Raw genomic sequence first — 23,550 nt, forward strand, 5'->3', positions numbered from 1 at the left:
ATGAAACCCCTTTCATTGTCCTACCTAAAGTTACAACCGTAGGACCACTGCCAATTATCTAGGAGCTGAACCCATCTGCGTCTCGTTTCTCCCACAACAAATGTTGTTAGCCCACTTTATTAATATTAAAATTTTTATCCACAGCACTTCACTCAAAGCTTTGACCACAGAAAGCACTTAATAAACACAGACATTCACACAAATATAAATATAGAAGTTTTTCTAAGTAAAATTTAATTGTTTGAAATTAACCACTAGAGGGAGCTTAAACAGACTGTACCAGATCCTTATGATTTTTCCCCTCAAAGTACCCCAGAAATTCACTGGAATATTTTTTAGTCAGTGCTAGATTGAAGAGTTCCTTTTTGAAAAATTTGACATTCTGAATTCTTTATGTCCCTACAGCCATCTGGCTTGTCAGATGTTACCATTTTAAAGATTCCTACATAAGATTTATATTAAAAACCTTCCACATTGAGATGAATGAATTTCAATGTTCAACAAAGTAACACACAGTATGCTGTATCTAATGGGAAATTAATAACAGCATGTAAAGAAAATATTAATAGAAGGCTTTATAATAAATATTTAACCACGGACACCAAGACATCTCTGGAGCTTGGGGGAATGTCACTAGAGTCAGAGAAGCCAGGTTTATTTCCTTTTTTTTTTTTTTTATAATTTTTTTGACAGTATACATGCATGAGTAATTTTTTTTAATAATATTATCCCTTGTATTCATTTTTCCAAATTATCCCCTCCCTCCCTCCACTCCTTCCCCCCGGATCACAGGCAATCCCATACATTTTACATGTGTTACAATATAACCTAGATACAATATATGTGTGTAAATCCCATTTTCTTGTTGCACATTAAGTATTAGATTCCGAAGGTATAAGTAACCTGGGTAGATAGACAGTAGTGCTAACAATTTACATTCACTTCCCAGTGTTCCTTCTCTGGGTGTAGCTGATTCTGTCCATCATTGATCCACTGGAACTGGATTAGATCTTCTCTATGTTGAAGATTTCCACTTCTATCAGAATACATCCTCATACAGTATCATTGTTGAAGTGTATAATGATCCCCTAGTTCTGCTCATTTCACTCAGCATCAGTTGATGTAAGTCTCTCCAAGCCTCTCTGTATTTCTCCTGTTGGTCATTTCTTACAGAACAATAATATTCCATAACCTTCATATACCATAATTTCCCCAACCATTCTCCAACTGATGGGCATCCATTCATCTTCCCGTTTCTGGCCACTACAAAAAGGGCTGCCACAAACATTTTGGCACATACAGGTCCCTTTCCCCTCTTTAGTATTTCCTTGGGATATAAGCCCAATAACAGCACTGCTGAATCAAAGGGTATGCACAGTTTGATAACTTTTTGGGCAAAGTTCCAAATTGCTCTCCAGAATGGCTGGATTCTTTCACAACTCCACCAACAATGTATCAGTGTCCCAGTTTTCCCACATCCCCTCCAACATTCATCATTATTTGTTCCGAAGCCAGGTTTATTTCCAAGACCACCTCTCCAAGCTGCCAAAATGCTGACAGTTTAATGAAGTGATAACAGAAAAACATATTTCTGCACACACTTAAAATCTGTCTACATGACAATGACTAACTCAAATGAAAGGAAAGCAGGCCACCATCATTTAATTACTACTGGAAGTGAAATATTGGCCATACCTAGTGAGACTTCCTTGATCAATTCAGCTGCAGTGTGACAACCTTGCACAAGTACTCGGGTCCAAGTCGACAAGTCCCGATGCGTCTCGACCCTGAACATGTGCATCTCAATGCCCTGACGCGATCCCGTCCTGGTAGCAAAAGTGAGGTCAGAGCCAAGCGAGGGTGACCTACATCCTGAGCCCGAGTGTACCAACCTGCGGGGCAGAGAACACACACCTGGTGAACACACTCAAGGCTGCGACTGAACCCTAACACGAGGCTAGAGGGAACCTGTTTGGGCTGTGCAGAAGTGGGGGGGGACTTCACATCCAGCTTCTGGCAAAGTGTAAAGGATGGATAAGATTCACATGGATGGAGAGGAGGGAAGTCTCATAGAGGAGGCTTCAGATTAAACAAGGCAGAAAAAAAACTAGAAAAGTCCAGTCTGGCTGATGGAACAGGGTATGAGGGAAGGTAGGTAGCAAGAGGACATTGTCAGCTGCAGGTTAGTCAGGCTTCTGTCTCTAAGCCCTCCTTTTCTCTGGCTTCCCTCCTCAGTGTCTGAGGCCTCTTATGGGACAGTGAAGGAAAAAAGGAACAGAAGCTGAGTCGGAGGATCTGTATTCAGCTCCTCTTCATGAGACCAGCTGTGTGACCATGTTTCCCCACCAGGGAATGAGAGGGCTGGACTATATGGCTCAGAAAGCTCCTTCTAGCTTCATGCAGGAAGGAAAATAAAATGGGCCCTGCCTCTCCTCCAAAGTTCTCTATAAATCAAAATGGAAGGGAAAGAAGGAAGGACTTTTGAGCCAAGGGGCTCAAGTGGTACAGAACCTTATTGTTCCAGAGTCTACCTTGGGGAAATAAATATCGTTTTAAGATGCCCATCTCTTTGTTTAGTCCTACTTGGAACCAAATTATTAGTTTCAATGAGAGAACCTGGTAGGTGAAAAGGTCATCAAGCCTTACGAAGGATGAGTATCTTGGTACTTCAACCAATAACAGAATAACTGCCATAAGTGACTGAGAGAACATCAGAACTTATATGGGATGCTGACAAAGAGCAGGGAAAGTTCTTTCTTATCGTACAATTTGGGGAAAGGAAATGATGGTGGCACAAATATAGCACATCATGATGTTTCACATCAAATCATCTACCTAGGACTTAATTTTTCTCTTTTAAAATTTTTTATTATTAGTGTATCAAACTGGGATATACCTTGGGGCAGAAATGAGGTAGTTGAGGTAAATAAAACAAGAACTGGAAATGAACTAAAGCAGTGAAAAGAAATCAACAGCGAGAAGCCTGGCCAGTACAGAATCTCAAAACTTCTCATACTGCTGGTTCTGTTCAAATCAGAAATAAAGCCCAAGGCAAGAAGAGAATTTCAAGAACAAAGACCCCAAAAATGTGACATTTAGAATTTATGATAGGAAAATATTTGTAGGAGGGAAAAAATGTGCAAGAACTTGTCAAGTACTGAGTGTTAATACAATATGATAAAGAAACACCTCCAGTGATAACTAAGAATGAACTACACATGTAAAAAGCCACAAAGAATGCTATTCTCATCTAGACCATCAAACTTTTCAAGAGTTTCATTCCAGGAAAACTCTGAATCTAGTCATTTTTCACTATGCCTCCCTATCAAAACATTATTTTTCCCATTTTGGCAAAAGTTACATTTAACTTTTATAATAAAGAAGAGGTTACAGACAAAACAAAGAGTTAAATAGGCAGCAGAAGTAGTAAATATGAAATAGATTTGGGAGAACAATAGAATTACCAAGGAAAGGAGTTTGGAAGAAGTCAAAGCATCTGACAAGAGGCCTGAGTATCACCATGGGCAGCAGGCTAAATTCATGGGGGAGTTTAGCAGACTAACCAGAGTTAGCCAGAGTAAGGAGAAAGGCATCATTAAAGGGAAGTTGCTATGGGGAGGGAAAGAGTACCTCAATGTGGGCTTAGTTCTGAAAAGGACTTAGCAAAGATCTTTATCCGAAGCGCATCTTTTATAAGAGAAATCTAACCTTGGAGGTTTCTCAGGGGAAGAGGGTAAGTATTGGGGAAGAATTTGGTAGCTCAGCCAGAAGGACCAAGGAGGAACAGGGTGGAACCCTCCCGGCTGACCTGGGCCTAGTTTTGTCTAAAGATATGCTAATCATGATCTCAAAGGAAAACAACATGTTTTAAATGTTACACTACTACTAATCAGGGCATTTATTAAACATAATTACATGTAAAAGACAGGTGAGGGTAGGCTCTCAGAATTGTTCCGCTGTCTCCTATTTGGCAAAGATACTAACTAGAATGATGCCATTTCCTTCTCAAACATCTCGGATAAGTGACTTGTCCAGGGTCACATTTGAACTTGGGAAGATGAATTTTCCTGACTCTAGGACAGGCGCTCTATCCACTATGGTGCCACCAACCTGCCCTGGGGTTCCAGGAATACGAAAACAAATTGAAAAATAGTCCCTGCCTCTAAGCAGCTTCTTACATTATCCGGGGGGAACACAATAAGTGAATAATTAAATATAATCATGGTAATTTTTTAAAATTCAATTTTATTTTCAGTTTAAAATTCTCTCCTTCCCTATCCCTCTGCCTCACCTGTTAAGAAGACAAGAAAAACAAAATCCACTGCAAATATAAAAATAAATTTAATATGATTGTACATGTATAACCTATATCAGATTGTTTGCTGTCTTGGGGAGGGGAGAAGGGAGAGAGAGGGAGGAAAAGTAAACAAAATCTTATAAATGCTGAAAACCGTCATTGGAAAATAATAAAATCCTATTATTAAGTGGAGGGGGAGAATAAACTCCACAATGAGTCCTCTGGTCTCATTGTGGTTGATCACTGTGCTGACCAGAGTTCACATGTCTTTCCACGTTGATTATCTTTATAATATTCTTACTGTATAACAATATTATTGTATAAATTGTTCTTCTAGTCCTACTCACTTCCCAGATCCCAACATTGTGATGTCATCTGGGCCCTCTTCAAGCACAAGGAGAACAAAAGTACTCTGCCATCACAAAAAGGGCTGCTATAAATGTTTCTTTGTATAAGCCGATCTCCTTGGGGCACAGACCTAGCAGAGGTATGGCTGGGTGAAAGGGCACACAGAAGAAAGATGCTTTGAGATGGAAGAGAGGAGCTAACAACTAGGAAGATTGGGAAGCATTTTGCCCAGCTAGGGCGCCCACACTGAGGCTGGAAGGAGGCCAGGAATTCTAAGGGTTCGAGGGAAGCTCAGAGAGCACTTCAGGAGTCAGGCACAGCTTGGGACATCCCAAGTTTAGAGAACAAAAACAGTCCAGTTTAGAGAGAACATCTGAGTGTCTGGAAGGGAACGACTTCTATTGTATCTTACAAGTCATAGGAAACATTGTGCTCCCAGCAGGAGCTGGAGACTTCTGCTTTTCTTTTCTTTTTTTTAAACATGGTAAAAATATATGTTAAATCCAATATATGCATACATATTTATACAACTATTGTGCTGCACAGGAAGAATCAAATCAAACCAGTTTTTTTAAAAAAAGAAGCAAAATAAAATGCAAGCAAGCAACAACAGAGAGAGTGAAAATGCTCTGTTGTGATCCACACTCAGTTCCCATGGTCCTCTCTCTGAGTGTAGAGGGCTCTCTTCATCACTGAACAAGTGGAACTGGTCTGAATCATCTCATTGTTGAAGAGAGCCATGAGACTTGTGCTTTTCAAAGATATTTCAGTAGCTCTGAGGAGGCCAATCTGTGCAATCGTGCAGATGAGAGGTGATGGAGGCCGAGCCTTGGGCAGCTGCTGTTGTAAAGCCCTGTTATAGAGGGAACATGATCAGGTCTGGCATTGGGGTTCTGGGAATCCTGGGGGTGCTCTGGAAATGGGAAGATCCAGGGAAGACTGACAAGGGTCCCTCTAAGTTTAGAGACGACTGGGCATCAGGAAGGGAGGGAGGTGCAGGGAAATGAATTCCAGCTGGGAGATAACCAAATTTAAGATGCCATCATTTTTCTAGATTGGACTCTGAAAAACCTGGTTAGGGAAGAGTCATCTGAAAAGAAGGCAAGGAACGCAAGTCACAGCTTCCCAAAAGAAGGACAGCTCGAACGGGATGGGTCTCCGCAAGCGTCCTCACCTGTGGATCTTTTCTTCAGCGCTAAACGAGGCAGCACATTGGAAGGACGAAGATGAACTCCTTGGGGGGGGAGGGGTGAGAAGCCTATGCTGTCCCAGGACCTGATCCAACGGGAAAAGCAGGGTCCCCAAATGCACCAGCTGCACAGCTGACAGAGGGAACCCATCCTTCCACCAGCCCAGCAAGAGTTAAACCAAGAGCTGTTGGAGCAGGTGTGTGACATCCAGGTGGAGCCCAGCGGCTGGGAGAGTGACTGGAGGTACCCCACCCCATTCCCAAATCTGACATTAAAAGTATCTGATCCAGGACAAGTTTATCCCACAGATTCAGTTGTGGAACGTTTGGGATAAGGAACTTAATACCCTCCATTTGTGAGACTCTTACTGAGCAGTCACTGATTGTGGTCCACCCGGCCAAGAGGGATAGACACAGAGCTGGGGGAAGGTGTGAGGAGAGCCTGTGGCCAGTGCTCCTCTCAGTTTCCATGTTGCAAAGCAGCTACATATTGTTTTACTCTCTCAATCCTACATCCTGAGTCGATAGAGCAAGTACAGCCTTATAAAACATAGTGTCTCTCTTCCCAGTTCCACAGTCCATCTGGCTTTGATCTCAGAAACTGCTTGTAAAAGAAAAAAAAATTTTTTTCCACTTGTAAATTTCATTTAATTTCTTAGGCAAAAATATCAGCTTTTAAAAAAAAAAAAAAAGGCCAAACGATCGCTCTGATTCCAAAACCTTTTTACATGTAATGCAATGTAAGTAGCAAGGTCTGGGAAATAAGATCACAAACGAGAATCAACTCTTTTAAAACTAATCAATGCTTGATGGGGCAAGGGATGATGATGTATTTTATGACGGGCAAGGCCATTTTTCTCTTCCATCTTTATATTCTTAATGCTGCCTCCTTTCTAGCCATCTTATTACTCATTAGAAACTGTCCCAAAGGATTTCAAAGCCTTCTCTCTTGTCCTCTAGATTTTAGAAACTTTTCCTTTCTCCTACACAACATTGGATTTCCGTTTCCTAGCCCTACCTCCCCCTTCAAGGGTTATCACTTTCCATGATCTCTCTTTCCCTAGTCATCTACTGTTCTTCTAATAACCCAAGAATATAACTTCTTTCTCTACCTGGATAGTAGGGATAGAGAAAACAACAATGACTAAAATGAATATAACATGTTGAGGTTTTATGTAATGTTTTACATAGATCCTTTCATTTGAGCCTTACAACAATGCACTGGGGTAAATACAACTAGTATTCATACCTCACTTTACAGGTAAGGAAACTGAGGCTTGTACCAGAGGAGGCTTTGAGACCAAACTTGGGTCTTTCTACTTCATGACTTAAATCTTTGATTCAGTGATCTCTATGCCCATGTGCTTCTGACTGGCTGATTATGGAAATATTAGCTTCTACCGGTCTGACAATTTTACTAGTCCCTTACCTACTTTCTAAACTAGAGAGAAGTAAAACTGTAATTTTAACTGCAACTAATCTTGCAAAAGTCAAAAGAGGCAATGGATTCCATCCATCTGTCCTGTAGCTGTGTTTAAAATGAGCTGAATTTGCTTAGACTTAATAATTTAAGAAAATCTACAAGTTCACACCAAATTTTCTGATTGCTTATACTTGGCTGTTTGGAGCCTAACACCAAGTCCTTCTTCTAGACTCAGAAATAAGTTATAGTCCTAGTCCCAGTCCCCAAATTATCATAAACTATAGTCCTGTAGTTCCTGAGTCCCTTGGAATTCCCAAGGAAATAAATTAAAGCACTTCTAGATGTAGTTAAGAATCTTTCTCCTATCTCAATCACATTTTCCAAAATGATCAGATTGTCTACATTTCCTACTGCTGGTCATTTTTATTAGTAACGAGATTTTCAGAATGCTTGCTGCTTTGCTGGTTTTTAGTTTACCCTGGACAGTGTATAGTTCCTCACAGCTCATGCACGCTTCCACACTTCCGCTTTCCATTTCCAAATAAAATCTAGTTTAGTAGTGTAGACACACTAATACCCCACTTCAGCTCAGAAGTGTTATTCTTCTAGTATGTCTGACTTACTAATTTTATTACTAATTTCATTTCCCTAAAGAATTACTATTCTGGATTTCTGGAAGGTTTCTAGGATTTGATGAGAAGGTAATGTATCTTTCAAAGAAGAGACACAGGAATTCATTAATGATTAAATACTTTTCCCTACAGAAATAGCCTCAATATGGAATGAGGCAAGTCCCTATCTTAGGGAAGAATAGTAAATGAAGGAGGGACCTCATTTATTTGAGATGTGTACAATGTATGTATCTTGCTTGATAGAAATATTACCAGGTCTCAAAAGCGACACTCCCAAATTTTGGCATTGAGGGATTCAGCTATTCTAAAAGTTTTCTACACAAAACGACAATTGCGCAATATTATCCTTTAGTTTACCCTTTTCATATAAAAATGCCACTATGAGCAAAAACCCAATCCCTATAAATTTTACCCCTTTCTCCTCCATCTACACTTTAGTCTAACTCTGGCAGGATAATGACACCGAGCACTTTTATCTATGAAATTATTTTTTTTTTTGGAAGGGGTGAGTTTTAATAAAGTTGGATTAACAAGTTTACCTGAGATGTAGCAATAAGTGGACATACATATTCTAGTTTAGACGTATATTTGGGTAGTATAATTTAAGAAAATCTATCCATATTCTTCAACTGATAAAAGTTTTCAAAGGAAGAAATAAAGTAATCACTAGTCATAGGCAAAAATGCTCAAAATCACAAATTATTAGAAAAATGTAAGAGTTGTTTTAACTCTTAGGTACCAACTCACATCCATCAGATTAGCAAAGTTGACTTAAAAAAAAAGGAAAATTTACAAATCCTGGGGTATCTCTGGGAAAAATTTACTAGCACTAATTTGCTGTTTTGAGAAAAAATTTCTGAGCCATGCTCCCAAACTGTTATACTGTATATAACCTTTGTTCTAGCAATGTTGTTATTAAGTCTATTCCGTTAAGTACAATCAAAGAAAGAAGGGGAAAAACTATATAGCACTTCTAGAACTAGAACTAAAATAGAGTTAAAAAACTAGAAGTAGAATTAAGTGTCCATCAGTTAGGGTCAGAATGGTTGAATAATAATAAATGTGATGGAGTATTCTTGTGTTGTAAAAAATTATGAAGGGGGTTTCTAAAAAACCTGAGAAGACTTGTATGAACTGATGCAAAGTGAATGAATAGAACCAGAACTTTTATACAATGACAACAATATCATAAAGGCAAAAAAAGTCTTTAGACTTGTGAACTCTGATAAGCAAAATGACATCCAGAGCTAATCAGAGTGGTAATGGATACAGGGCAGAATGAAGAATATTTTTCTTTTCTTTTTGGACATGGGTCAATACAGTAATTCATTTTGCTTGACTATACATGTTTGTAACAAAGGTTTTTCTTGCTTTCTCAACAAAGGAAGGAGATGAAAGGGAAAGAATGGGAACCTAAAAATAAAATTGAAATTTTTAAAATTTAAATGAAAATTTGCACTAAAAAAAAAATCTGTAATAGTTCTATTATGATTTATTGTATCCCTATTTTATTCCACTCAATATTAATAATTTTGATATAATTCCATATGGGAAGTGATTATAAATTCTGATTACAAAAAAATGATTATAAATAAATAAAAATTATAAATTGTGAACTACAGATTGCAAGCTCACTTGCTTGATCATAGAAAGCTAACTAGAGGATCTCCACCTTTGTTTTTCCTTGTTATGGTGACCAAGTCCAATGTGGCAGAGATGACTCATGAAAGGAAATTCCTTCAAGTGTTTTTGTTGCCCCTCCATCCTTCACCATCCCTCTAGTGCCAAACATGGGATGATGGATACAAGCATTTGGCCAGTGAGTGACCCTGTTTGCCAGCCTGCTGTTCTACCAACTCATTTGATCATGTAGCTGTCTGACCTCTTTTTATCAGCCCCATCCATAGGTCCACTTTAGAAGCTCAGTAGGACCTCCTGAAAGGTGGAAAGAAGGCTGTCAAAGTCTTTTTGTCAACCCATTTGCTAATGAAGGGGATTCTATATATATTTTTTTAACTCTCCTGGAGGCTCAAAGTCCAAGTCTATCAGCCACTGTCTTTTACTATGGCCCTTCTGTACCACCCGCATATGAAGCACCATGAAACAATGCCTTACAGGAAAGGGGCATCTGAGGGACAGGGGTTTGTGAAGAGCCAGTGGTTCAGAGCTCTGTCCCAATATCTTTTATTGCAGGCTCTTCAGTTCTCCAATATTCATCTCCCAATTCTCTATGAGGTGATTCAGAACATCTTGTCGATTTTATTCACAATGAAGTCAAGCATTTATTTTGTGGAACAAAAATTATGTGCATTTATAAAAGAAAAGAGAAGTTCAAGGATATATGGGCTAAGTCATGTGATTTATTCCCATTATTGCTTGTTAGTTAAAATGCTTTCATCATTTAATCTGAAGTCTCAAAATTTCAGTGGTTTTCCAGGCACAATCATTATAAAGACCATGTCATTCACTTTTCTTAATGATTTAGACAGCTCTTAAAAGAGCAATTGTTCTTAAAATTTTCAAGATTACCCAGAAGCTTATTTCATGCCTAAAAATGACAAGAATGACAAGAGCATGGCCTGAAATACTCTTTATACTATGACTGAGAAAGGAAAAAAAACAAGTTTTGCTTAAAATAATAAGACTTAATAAGCAGTGACTTAAAACTCATCACACTGTTCAACAAAATGCTCTGGAGGGTTGGATTCAAGTCTCCTATTCATTTGGTAGAATGTGTCTTACCGGGTAGCGATGAGAGGGTAGCTGTGACAGGGAGACGCCCAAGCGTCCCTTGTCCATGGCATGTAGTCATAGAGCAGTAAGTCCTTCTCGGTCACAGCCATGAGGACCGGTCTCCACTGCTGCCTTCCTCCATCTAGTTTTGCCTGAAACACCAAGGTAAATGGATGATTAAATGGTAAAACAGAGAAAGGGGGATAGCCTATATGGCTAGGCAACTGGTAAATAGTTCTGTTTATAGCCCACGTGGCATTAAGTTCCAGGATAAAAAACTCTATCTTTGAAAGAAACCTGAAAAGTGAAGAAAAAGCAGCTTCTCCACAAAGCTGTTGATCTGTACAATTTATTCTCTACCACGACTTGATGGTCGTTTCCCTTCCCTGGCCCTATAATCAGTGATTTCCACAGAGTATCTTGTGAAATGGAATACTTTCCCCTATTTCTCCTAAAAATTCCAATCCTTCACTCAAGTGTGGTAATCTCTTTAGAATGGTTACTAGTGCTGGAATGTTTGAGGGGAAGGGAGAGTACCTTCTGTACAACAGACAGACACACAAAACCCCACCACTAAAGAAACCTATAATCAAAGCTTCTGTCAAGACGATTCCAAAGTACATTGGGAAGATCATATTCTTTTATCAACCAAAAAACTACTGTGTGATTCACTTGCATGTGGTGCAATTATTTCTGGAGAGTTTTAAAAATGCTTATTAAAGATTTATCCTTGTTATCCAAGGTCAAAGAATAGATGGTAAGAAACATCCAAAGGCAGGTCCAGCATGCAGGCAGATACTATACTTGGATGCAGAAGTCCTGGGTAAAGATCCTAGCTTTGCCACAAACTATTAGGGTGACCAAGGGTAAATAACTTATATTTGTGGCCCTCAATTTCTTTATCAGCAAAATGAAAGGATTGAACTAAATAATTTCTGAGGTCCATTTCAACTCTAAATCTTTGATCCTATGTTCATTTCTCTGTTGAAGTCCTCACCAACTTAGCAGGAGACTATAATAAGAATTAAAATCAAATCATATTAAGAAAAGTCAGATTGGTAAATCTAGACGTCACAAAGGGACCTTAAACTTAATTAAGTCCACTGTCTTCACCCCCTAAACCTACCCCTTTTGCTTCAAATTTCCTAATTTCTACTAAGAATACGATCTTGCTCATTTTCCAAATCTATTACCTCAGAGTATTCCTTTACTCTCTTTCCCTCTCCTCCAGTATCCAACCTACAATATATTTCTCAAAAGTCTTTTCTCTCTAGTTATACAGACTTTATCTTTGCTTACCTCTGTCTATAGCAATATTTTTCCAACTGATCTGTTTCCAGTTTCTTTCCTTTTTCAACTATTCCTCCATAAAATTGACAAACTGATATTTCTAAAACATAGATCAGATCATCCTACAACTAAAAACCTTCTTTGACTCCCTATTGCCCCTGGGATAAAATACAAAAATGCTTAATTCTGTGTTTAAGACCCTCCACTACATAGCTCCTACTAATGTTATTTGTTTTTAATTAAGTTTTATTTTTAGAACAGCATTTTCTGATATTTTTCCTCCTCCCCCATTCAGAAAACAAGAAAAGGACATCCTCTGGATGGTTTCAGAAAAACCTGGAAAGACATATATTATGTCTGATGAGGAACTGATGTAGCTTAAAATGAGCAGTACAGGAGAAAAATTTAAATAACAACTGTGTTCTAGAGACAGAAAACTTTAGGGATTCTGATCAACATAATGACCGACCATAATTGTATAGGTCTCTGCATGTTCATACATCTCTTGCCAGTTTTTTCTGAAGCCATCCTCTTCATCATTTCTTACAGTACAAGATTATTCTATTATATCCATGTACCTAAACTTGTTCATTCATTCCCCAGTTGACAGGCACCCCCTCCATTTCCAATCCTTTGCCTTCTGGTCTAATTTCATATTACTTTCTCTCCATTCCAATCAAATTGGTCTGTTATTTGCTCCCTGTATAAAATTACTCATTTCCCCCATCTAACCACAAACAAGTAATTCATATTTGCTTTTAAAGAGTAAAGAATTATATATTAGTACCTCATTTAATTGCCATTTTAAAGCTCATCCCAGCTCTAAAAATTAGTGAGGAGCAAAAGACCAATACATGAACTGGAGGGAAGCTTTTAGATTTTTAATTCACTTGATTAGAAAAAATATCAAGGATACAGGTAACATGAGGCCCCCCAAAAGGAGATACCTAGTGTCAGATGATTGATATCTGGGGACACAAAAGCTCAAAGTCTCCCCAAACTCTCCATGACTCCATAAGTGATATGGCCATGGGGTTTTCTTGCCAAAGATACTGCAGTGTCATTTCCCTTTCTGGTGGATTAAAGCAAATAGAGTTAAATGACAAATTTATACTGCTTGGAAGGATGCGAAGTCTTCCTGACTACAAAAAGTCTCTAGGAATCACCATACAGTCACCTTAAGATGACAGACCTAGAACATATCTAGGTGGATTCCACATACATGCCATCTGGATACCATGAAAACAAACTAGATCAACTCTGGGTGAATCTATATGTATACACACACATATATATATTTAATTTTATTTATGTATTTTATTATGTATTTATGTATTATTTTTCCAAGGCAATTGGGGTCAAGCGACTTGCCCAGAATCATACAGCTACAGTGTGGTTTAAGTGTCTAAGGCCAGATCTGAACTTAGATCTTCCTGACTTCACAGTCGATTCTCTAACCACAATACCATCTATCTGCCTCTAATATATATATGTGTACCTTCTATATCTTTGAGTTGTTGGGTTTTTTTTTTTAAACAACACTAAAATTTCACCCAGTATCTATTCCCTTACTCAAAGCCATTTCATACAACAATAATATTTTTAAAGAAAAAAAAAAAAAAGCAAAAAAGAAACTCTTCTAGCAACATTAATCAATAATCTGCAATGTACCATACCCATGGCCCTCCCAACATTGGAAGGAAAAGGTGAGGAAAACTTCTCAAATCTCTTCATTGGAGCCAGTGGAGCCACTAATTTTTTGTGATTCAATTTTGATTGTTTTGTGGCTGTTCTTTCCATTGATATTGTTGTAGCTTTATATGCTTCCTAGGCTCTGTTTACTTAATCATGCATCATGTTTTATAAATCTTTCTCTGCTTCCCTGTATTCCTTATGCTCATTATTTCTTAGCAGTAGAGTAATATTCCATCATTAAAGAACCACGATCTGTTGAGCCATTCCTCTGATGAGCACCTACATGAAATTTATTTATTTATTTATTTTTTGCTATCACCAGAAATGCTGCTATAAATATTTTGGAGAATATAGGGCTTCTTTTTAACATTAACCATACTGTGGTATAAACCGATTGGTGAATCTTAAATTTATTTTTCTAGATCTTGTTATCAAGTATTCCTGAATCAATGTCCTCGGAATTGTGTACTTCAGGAAGGTGAGGAAAGAAGAGAAAAAATTTGGAAGTCAGAATTTTTAAAAAATGTATACTTAAAATTGTCTCTATATGTAATTGGGGGGAAATAAAATAGTATTTTTAAAAATATAAGAGATGAAGCTAGGGGGAAAAAAGAAATAACTATAATTTTGATATTTTCCCAACTACAGATCTAGGAATGATTTTTTTTTTTTTTAAACAAACACAGATACTAACAACTCACATGGTAATGGCTTTTTAAGGTATACAAAGTACTCTCCTCAAAATAATCTACTGAAGTACATAGCATTAATGATTGTCGTATCCAATCTATGGATGAGTTACTGAAGCAAAGATTTGCCTTGCCCAGAGTAACAGAGCAAGGAAAGGTGTCAGAACCAGAATTTGGAACCAGGTCTTTTGACTTCATGTCCTTTACCACTGCCTCAAGCCATCAAGTCTAAAAACATTCCCTGTTGTTTTTTTGGGGGGGGCATCCTGCCTTTGTTTAGTTAAAGAGTTGATGTTCGCCCAAAAGCCTTTATTTATATTCCTAAGAAGGAAAACGTGATAAAACAAAATTTCTCTGCTCAAGAGAAAAAAATTAGCACTCTGTAAAAATTACAAAAAATTTTTGGAGGGAGAAAAGATTGAGGTAGTCTAAAGTATATGTCTTTGAAACATCTACATTCAATTTATTCCATTAAAAATGGTATCTAGAAAGTATTTGTCAATTGCCAATGGAAATAATGTCCAGCTTGAGGACAAAGAATATTTTTTATCAGGTAAATCTAAAGAAAAAGAAGTGACAATTGCTAGGCCCTTCAGAATCCAAGTATCTGTTTCTCTCTAACACTAGAATGGGACAAATGAACACCGGAGCATTTCAGGTCTCTGTTTACAGGTACGTGATAGGTGCAGATGCTTCCCTCACGTGTCGAGACCACAAACTTTCCACACCCCAGGACACATTTCTTCAGTTACCCTCAATGCCCTCCTTTGCTGCCCAAGTGTCGCCATCCCCTGGCCAGCCCAACCTTCAGAGCCTTTTAGATTTTCACAACTGTAGTCCACCAGAATAATCTGAGCATAACCCATTTGAAAATCATGGCCAAAAAAAGAGTCAACTCATTATGTTTTAAGGAATCATAAAACTGTCCAGATCTCTTAGAAGGCAAAGAAGAAATAGAAAGAATCCACTGGTCATCTTCTGAAAGAAATCTTTTTTTCAAAGAAAACTACCAGGAATATTACAGCCAAAATCCAGACCTTCCAGACCAAAGAAAAAATATTGGAAGTTACAAAAAGAAAGAGATCAAGTAACAAGGAGCCAGTCAGGTTCACAAATGATTTAGAAACTATCACTATATCTACACACATATATTGTATCTAGGTTAGACTATAACACATGTAAAATGTATGGAATTGCCTATCATCTAGGGGAGGGAGTAGAGGGAGGGAGGGAAAAATCTGGAAAAATGAATACAAGGGATAATGTTATAAAAAAAATTACTCATGCATATGTACTGTCAAAAAAAATTTATAATTATAAAATTAATAAAAAAATTAAAAAAAAAAAAAAAAAAAAGAAACTATCACTATAAAGGAGCAGAAAGTTTAGAATATTCAATTCCAGAAGGCAAAAAGTATAGTTTTACAACCAATAATAACTGATAAAAGCTAAGTATAATCTATTGGTGAGGTGGGGACCAGGGGAGAATATATCTATATTGAAACAGAGGATTCCCAAGCATTCCTGATGAAAAGACCAGAGCTGTGCAGAAACTCTGAAGTGCAAACACAGAAGTCAAGATAAACATAAAAAGACAAACAGAAAGGGCAATCATTAGGCTAAACAAGGACAAAAGGTTCCATTTTAACATAGGGAGCTGATACACATGTCCCTCTGAATCCATCATCAGGAATCACAAAGATTTCATTTAATTAGCTGTTATCTTGTGATGATCTTAAGAGAAGATTGTAAAGGGAGGAGAAGATGAATATGGAGTGGGCAGGGAAGAAAAGGAAAAAATTTTTAAAATGAGGTGCACAAGTAGAAGTCTATACAAACACTGAAGGGATAGGAGACATGGGTGACACTTGGACCTCAACTCTTCTCTGAACTAGTCATCAGAGGAAAGCTCCCCATACACACAAACACACATATATACACACAACAAACTGGGGTCAGAAATCATTTCATTCAACAGAAAAATAAGAGGGAAAGGAGTTAAAGGAGTTGGAGAGAGGATAGATGAACAGATAAATCAATCCTCAGCAAAATGAACTCCAAGCATGTACAAACACATGTATAAACTTTTTTTGTGGTAGCAAAGACCTAGAAACTAAGGGGAGGCAGGTGTCCATCCATTAGGAAATGGCTACTGTTGTGCTGTAGAAATAATAAAGTTTCAGAGTTATATAAACCAAGGTAAAGTGAGTGAGCAGAATCAGGAGATCCACTGATACAATAAAAAGAATAATGTAAAGAAAAAAACATTGAAAACAGTGACTGTAAGGAACAAAGGACAGAAGTATTTACAGAAGGGTGAAAGAATCAGAGTACAGAACACATGTTCTTTTCATTGGATATAACCAATGCTGGAATCTGTTTTACTCATCTAACCATCTGTAACAGAGATTGTTTTTTAAATTTCTTTTTCCATTTGGGAAGGGGGTGAGAATGAAGATCTTTGATAATCAAAAAAAATATATTTTTTTAATCTTCCTCAATTCACACACACACACACACACACACACACACACACACACACGACACAGCTAGGACTTGTTAAGTATCTGAGATCAGATTTGAGCTCAGGTCTTCCTGATTTCAGGGCTGGTGCTCTATCCACTGTGTCACCTAGCTGTCTCCCCGCAAAAAAAGTATATTTTTTAAAAAGAGATATTGCCATTGCTTTGCTGTTGCCTCCTCGGGAAAATGGGGCCTTTCCACCTGACTTGGAAGCTAAAATATTTACTGCTTCTCCCCCATTAAACTATAAGCTCCTTGAGAACAGGAATTATGTGACTGTTCCATTTGTATCCCCAGCACCATGCTTTGTACATCACAAGCTTTTACTACTAAATATTATATTGAATTATTTATTTATATCATTTTACACTGGAGACTCATTATGGCCATACAATATGACTGAATCAAGCACTTAGATAATTCAGCACATAAACTGAAGAACAGAGTAACTGCAGAGATGAAGATAATTACAGGAAGAACCAGCATTTACTAATACTCAAACAATAAAGAAACCTAAATGAGAAGTGGAATTTGGTTGCCAAGCCTTGTGTATCTTGTAAAAGAGAAAGGACCCAACCATCTCCAATAAACGCTCTCCAAGAGATGCAGAAAGGCTTACTGGGCCAGGCATGCACCCAGCCTGACCATATCCTTTACAAGTCCACTTTTATCTATTGAGAGTTTTACAAGCTATCAATAGCAATTATGACTGACCACTGGTGCCAGGAGATTATTCCACTTGGTGAAGTGAGCAACAAGAGACTGACAATGAAAACCAACAGGGAGTTTCAGGATCCACTCACTGCCAATCATGACAGGAAACAACCTTTCATGGGTCACTGAGTCTGGAAGAACCTGTTTAGGGTTGTCATGTTTTGTTTTTCCTCAAAACGATATTTTTAAATATAGATGTATTTTATAATATTGATGTTATAGTGCTTACCTCTCAATGAATGAGAGGCTAGAGAAAGGGAGAGAATTTGGAACTCAAAATTTTAAAAAAAAAAAAAAAATGCTAAAAATAATCAAATAAACACATGTAAAAGAAATAAGTGTTTGCTCAAAACTGGGCTAGGCAAATATCACTTGACAATGAACAGAAAACAATCACTCTGACTCTCAAGGAAGCTGACCTGGGGCTTGACAAGATAGGAGAAAACACACTGTAAATCCAGAGGCCCTGTGGAAACCAGCCAGGGCTATGGGGCTGGAGCTAAGGTCATAAGCTGCACTGGAAATTCAGCATGAGAAGGAATTTGGCACAGATCTTGGGCCTGCATTGAAACTTTAAGCAGCGCTATCTCAGGAACAACAAAAAGCTGACAGAGGCCTTTGGAAAGAGAAGAGGGAACACTCACTAATCCAAAAGGAAGCAGAGAAGGAACCAAGTACATTCAATACCCCCCAAGACCGTCCATACTTCCTTTGGCAGAACATCCCCGCCAGCTCACATTGCTAGGGCTAAGATCAAGTTTCACTCTTTAGGAAAATGAATGACCCAAGTTAACCTGGATTTCAAAATCCTTACCAGCTTGGCCCTTTGTAAATGAGTGTTCCAACCAGAAATTTTGCCCGAGACTTGTTGGATATGGATCCAGGGGAGAATCTGCAAGGCTCAGGGAGCACCAAGCCTGATTTCCACCCTCAAGATTCCCCAACACAGAACTAATGAAAGAGGAAATCACGATTGAGAAGGAGGCACAGAGATATTCTGAACAATAACAAAGTGTTTTCTATGCAGTTTAATTCATTTGGAGATAGACAGGAGTCACCTTCAGTACCCTCCCTCCGCCAGGGTCTGGATCCAAACAGTATCCAAAGAAACTACGGCTGTGTGCAGCAGAGTCAAGGATGAAATACTTGTCAGAAACACCTGTGAAAGGGACGCTTCCAAAGTCCGGATCTTCCTTTGACAACTGTCCAAGATCCCTGGCTCAGCCCACGATTCAGATGACTCCTTGTCCTCAAGAGCAACTTATAGGAACTTTCTCAAATTGTCAGACTACTCTACAGGAATGTGTGGGAAAAACTATCAACAGCTTCAAGACGGGCAGAAATCTTCCCATCTCTCCTGATCACAATGAAAAATATAAAATGTGCCTGTTTCAATAGACTATCTTTTCCCAATGTTACCACCCAAGTCAAGGAAACATAGTTAACCTTGTAGAAAAAAAAAGGTTTCAGATTAAAAGAGAGATATCTGGTTACTATTTCTTTATGGCTTTAAAATGATCAGGACCTAAAAAAAGCTGTTGTGACAAGATTTCTTAAGCAAGATCTTACTTAAATTATCATTTATTTGACAAGTAAAATTTTAAAATGTGTTTTCCTGTGTGAAATATGATATTTTTCCAGGCTGGAACAATAAATGTCACCATGTAGTTTAAAGTAAGAGAAGTGAGCCAAAGTGGGAGAATAGCCTTGAAATCTTTACTCTGCAACTGAATGCTGGGATGGATTCAGTACATAAATGACAAATGAACAGTACTCAAAACTCAGCCAGCTTTTATTAAAAACCGCCTACAAGGTCACAGATTTTGAGCTGGTGGAGTCTTTAGAGGACATCTCACTCAATTCCACGTACCTAATTAGTAACTAGACTTGGAGTGACTCGTCCAATGTGCCTGGGTAGTAAATATCACCCAGATCATCTGACTCCAAGTCCCAAGATATTTCCGCTGCATCTGCTCTTTATATTTAAAAATATTTTTTACTTATGCCTTTTGTTTTAATATCATAGTTACCTACCAAACTGCCTTCCAGAGTTCCACATATTCATCATTTTTTATTGCATAATATCACATTACATTCACATGTTGCATTTTTTTCAGCCTTTCTCCAATCAAGGGGAAACCACTAAGATTCCAGTTCCTTGTGCCCACAACAAAAGCTGCTGTGAATGTTTTGTTACATATATATATATATACACACATCTATAACTGTATATACACACACATATATGTCTATGTATCTATGTAAATGTGTGTAAGCATGTGTGTAGTAACTGAACAACTTTGCTGTTCCACTAATAGTACATCTGGGTGTGTACCTGCCTGCCTATATTCTCATAGCACCATTATCCCTGTCTACTATCATATTTGTACAGAAAAAGGTAAAACCTTAAGATTAAAAAAAAAAAATTACATTTTTCTATTAGTGATATTGAGCATATTTTAAGGATTTAATTTATATTTTGCAAATTTTTTTCAAATTATTCATATTCTTTAATCATTTAGCTATTGGGGAATGGCTCTTGAGGTTATATCAGGCTTTTATTGATAACAATTGATATAAGTAATCTTGTCCTTGAGTAGAAAATGTATTAATATGACTTCATTTACTCTTGTTTACCCTTCTGGTAGAGATGCTAATACACAGGGAAACAGACAAAAAAAGTAAAACAGATATAAAGGTGGAGGGGAAGCCAAGAGTCCAAGTCCTGTCTTGAATAACTAATGTCTGAGCTTTATGTAAATATCAGAGACACTTAGAATAAAACATTTCAAAACCCTAAGCTTTTATGTAAAAGTTCTATATTGATAAGCCCACTGCCCCCCATCTCAGCCTACCTGTTCCGCCAGCCAGGCGATGTGTTTGACCTCCTTGCTGCCTCCTGCGGTACAGGTAGCACCAAGCATGGCGTTGAGTTCAGCCAACACCTGGGGGAGGAGAGCCATGATGTTGGTGTGGATTGCTATGAACCACGAGTGGGCGGTGGCAGTGTCCTTGCAGCGAAGGATCAAAGTATTTCTACTATCAGGAGAATGGAGTTCTATCAATCTGTGTCAAGAAAAAAAAAAAAAAAAAGGTGAGAAGGTTAGAAGGCACCAAGCATGATAAGATCCACCTTAAAACGACCTCAACATTCTGAGAACTGAAAGATACTCTCTCCTGATTCCCCCCAAGGGGCCCCTTTTCTCAGAAAACCCACATATGCAAAAACAAATATTCAAAAGACCAACTATAATTATGTTTCTGTTGGGGACGGCTATTAGGAAGGCATTTATTATTGTCTACATCATTATTTACCATGTGATACTGTCTGAGTCTCTCTAGAAGATGTGAAAAGTTTACCTATCAAAATATAGGTATGTTGTAAACAATGAGATAACCCTTTTAAAATATTTACAAGACTTCCAGTGCACTGCCAAATAGGGAACAATTTTCCTGAGTGGCAAGAAGTCTTTTGTGAAACAATCTTAATAGTACTTTTTAATCTTGGGGGTTTGTTTTTCAAAAATTCATTATTTATTGACATTTTTAAAAATTTTAAGTTCCAAATTCTTTCCTTCCTTTCAGACCATCCTCCAAGCAATTGAGAAGGCAAGCAACATACCATCTATTCAAATGAAATCATGCAAAGCATATTTCCACACTCTCCATGTTGGTGAAAAAATTGTTTGATGATATTTTAAAGTAATAGATTACCATTGATTACATATTTTAATGAGCTCTCAACAATGGCAAAACAAGATGCCCAGTGCTATGAACATTTCTTTTTATCTGACAATTTAAAAAAATTATATGATGTAATCTATGTGAGAGATTGACTAAACACTTTTACTGTAACTGAATAAACTAATTCCACATCAGTTTAAGAATTCTGGGTTCATATTTTGGACAAAGCTCCTCCCCGAGCTAACACTGCAAAGACAATAATCCATTCTAACACTGGGTATACATCTTTCCAAAGAGAAAGCTCATGGTCTTTCTGCCCCAAGGCCAAACCTTCCCTGTGTGCTCTCAGTCGCCTATACTAGTCTTCCTACAAGAACCTCCTCCTCTCCCCCCTTCTCTTCTGTCTCTCTCATCTCATCTTCATTCTCCTATTCACTGGTCCTTTTCCTGCCAACTACAAACTTGTCCAAATCTGCCCTTCCTTCTCACCTTGAAAAAATCCTTTTCTCTGAGCCATAGCTAGGAATATTTCCAATTAGAAAAAAGTCTTTGGAAGGACACAGGGATGACCTCTCTCTGCCACATTAATTTCTGTGCCAGACCAAGGGGCACGCTGACCCTCTCACCTGTGGGCTTGGATTGAGGGGAGCTGAGGCCTGCAAAGGACGGAACTGGAGCCCCAGGTGGAAGGCCAAGCCCAGGGTGAGCTAGACAGCCAAGGCTGCCCTATGCCCGGGCCACCTCCAGCGCTCAGCCCCCCCGCAGAAGCTGGGGTTTCACTGACCCGGTCCCTCTCCAAACTGCTTCCCTAGAAATCACCCTCGCTTCTCCTCTGCTTCCCTGTTGCTGGGGTTTCATGTTGTTGAATTCCAGCCCTTCCCTGGGGATGGACACCCTCCCCCTGCACAGTGGGGACACAAACAGGGGCTCTCCCGGCCCCCTAAAAGTCCTCTGAGTGGGTGCCATCTTTTACAAGAAATCTTTCTGAATATCCAGCTGATCTTCCTCACCTCTGCAACCTTTCTATTGTGTGTTAACCAATATTAACTCCCATTGATACAGAGCCTTGCCTCAGAACCTAGCTAAGCCTCAGGAGAGGCTGCCCAAGTGCTGGATAGCTGCTAACTCAATCAGGAGATGCTTCCTTCATCACTACTTGTGGTGTCCATCTCTGGGCCTCCACTTAGGGTTTTCTTGGCAAAGCACCACATTTCCTTCTCCACACAGATGAGGAAATGGAGGCAAACGGGATGAGTGACTTGCCAGGATCCCATAGCCATACGTGCCTGAGGCCAGATTTTAAATCGGGGAGAGGAGTCCTCCTGACTTTCGGCCTAATGCTCCCCCCCAAGAGCTGCCCCTTTTTAGCCGCGAGTAAATAGGATTCACAGTGGCTCCCTGTCCAGCCCTCCCACCTCTCATAGTTTCTAAGCTCCCAAAACCAGGGGCTGTTTCTTGTCCATCCTTGTGCACAGATCACGTCATCTGGAAAACAGGAGATGTTTAATAAATGTTTGTTGACTGACAGGTTGACCTTAAGTCCACAAAGGTGGCCAAACCTGTGACTCCTCCCTCGGTTCCCCATGACTCCACAGGTCCTGCCGTCCTCCCGCTCGCCGGGGACAGGAGGCAGCTCTGACTCATATCCTCCCTCAGTCACTTGCCAAGTCTGGGGCCTACTCCCCTGATCTCCTTTCCACTCATCCAGCCACTGCCCTTCTTCCTCCAGATTGATCTGGAAACAGAAACAACCTCTTGGGGCTCCCCAAATCAAGCCTTGTTCTTCTCCAATCTATTCTTCACGTGGGGGCTAAAGAATCTTCCTAAGGCACAGATCTGCCATTTATTGTCTTTTGCTCAAAAACCATGAGTGATTTCCCATTGCCTGCAGTATAAAATCCTAACTCCTGAGCCCGGCACTTATAGCTTTCCACAGTTTAACCCAGCCTACCTTTCTAGCCTTATCTGATACCTTCTCTTCCCTTTCAGGTATTCCCTGTTCTAACCAGAGTGACCGCTAAGCCGTCCCCAAGCCCTCCTTAATCTCTGCCTTTTGATATTCTCCAAGGACCAGTTCAAACTCTCCCTAGTCTATGAAGCTCTCTCTCCTACCACCAGGTCCTGATGCACTGTCCTCCCCTTTCCTTATGTTATATGTGATACCTGAGTTTTTTGGATGCTCATCATTTAGGACAACGAAGCACATGGTAGACACTCCACAAACATCTGCTGAATTGAATTTAATCTGGCCACAAAGCCTAGGGAAGGGCTAGATACACAGCAGACCTAAATGGGAGACCCATCTTACTTGGGAACATTTGACTCCACTATCC

The 23,550-nt window shown here is 38.9% G+C and overlaps 1 protein-coding gene across 1 annotated transcript in view; it reads right to left on the reverse strand.

Moving 5' to 3' along the window:
• SNTB2 (syntrophin beta 2) overlaps positions 1-23,550 on the reverse strand; it is a 101,587-nt gene that overhangs the window by 9,582 nt on the left and 68,455 nt on the right. The window contains exons 3-5 of the mRNA XM_074286114.1: positions 20,389-20,599; positions 10,632-10,774; positions 1,696-1,892 (exon numbers count right to left, since the gene is read on the reverse strand). Of these exons, the coding sequence (XP_074142215.1) occupies positions 1,696-1,892; positions 10,632-10,774; positions 20,389-20,599 (551 nt within the window). The remainder of the gene's footprint in view (positions 1-1,695; positions 1,893-10,631; positions 10,775-20,388; positions 20,600-23,550) is intronic.

The sequence above is a fragment of the Sminthopsis crassicaudata genome, chromosome 2 (genome assembly GCF_048593235.1).
Source record: "Sminthopsis crassicaudata isolate SCR6 chromosome 2, ASM4859323v1, whole genome shotgun sequence".
In the NCBI taxonomy this organism is placed as follows: domain Eukaryota; kingdom Metazoa; phylum Chordata; class Mammalia; order Dasyuromorphia; family Dasyuridae; genus Sminthopsis; species Sminthopsis crassicaudata.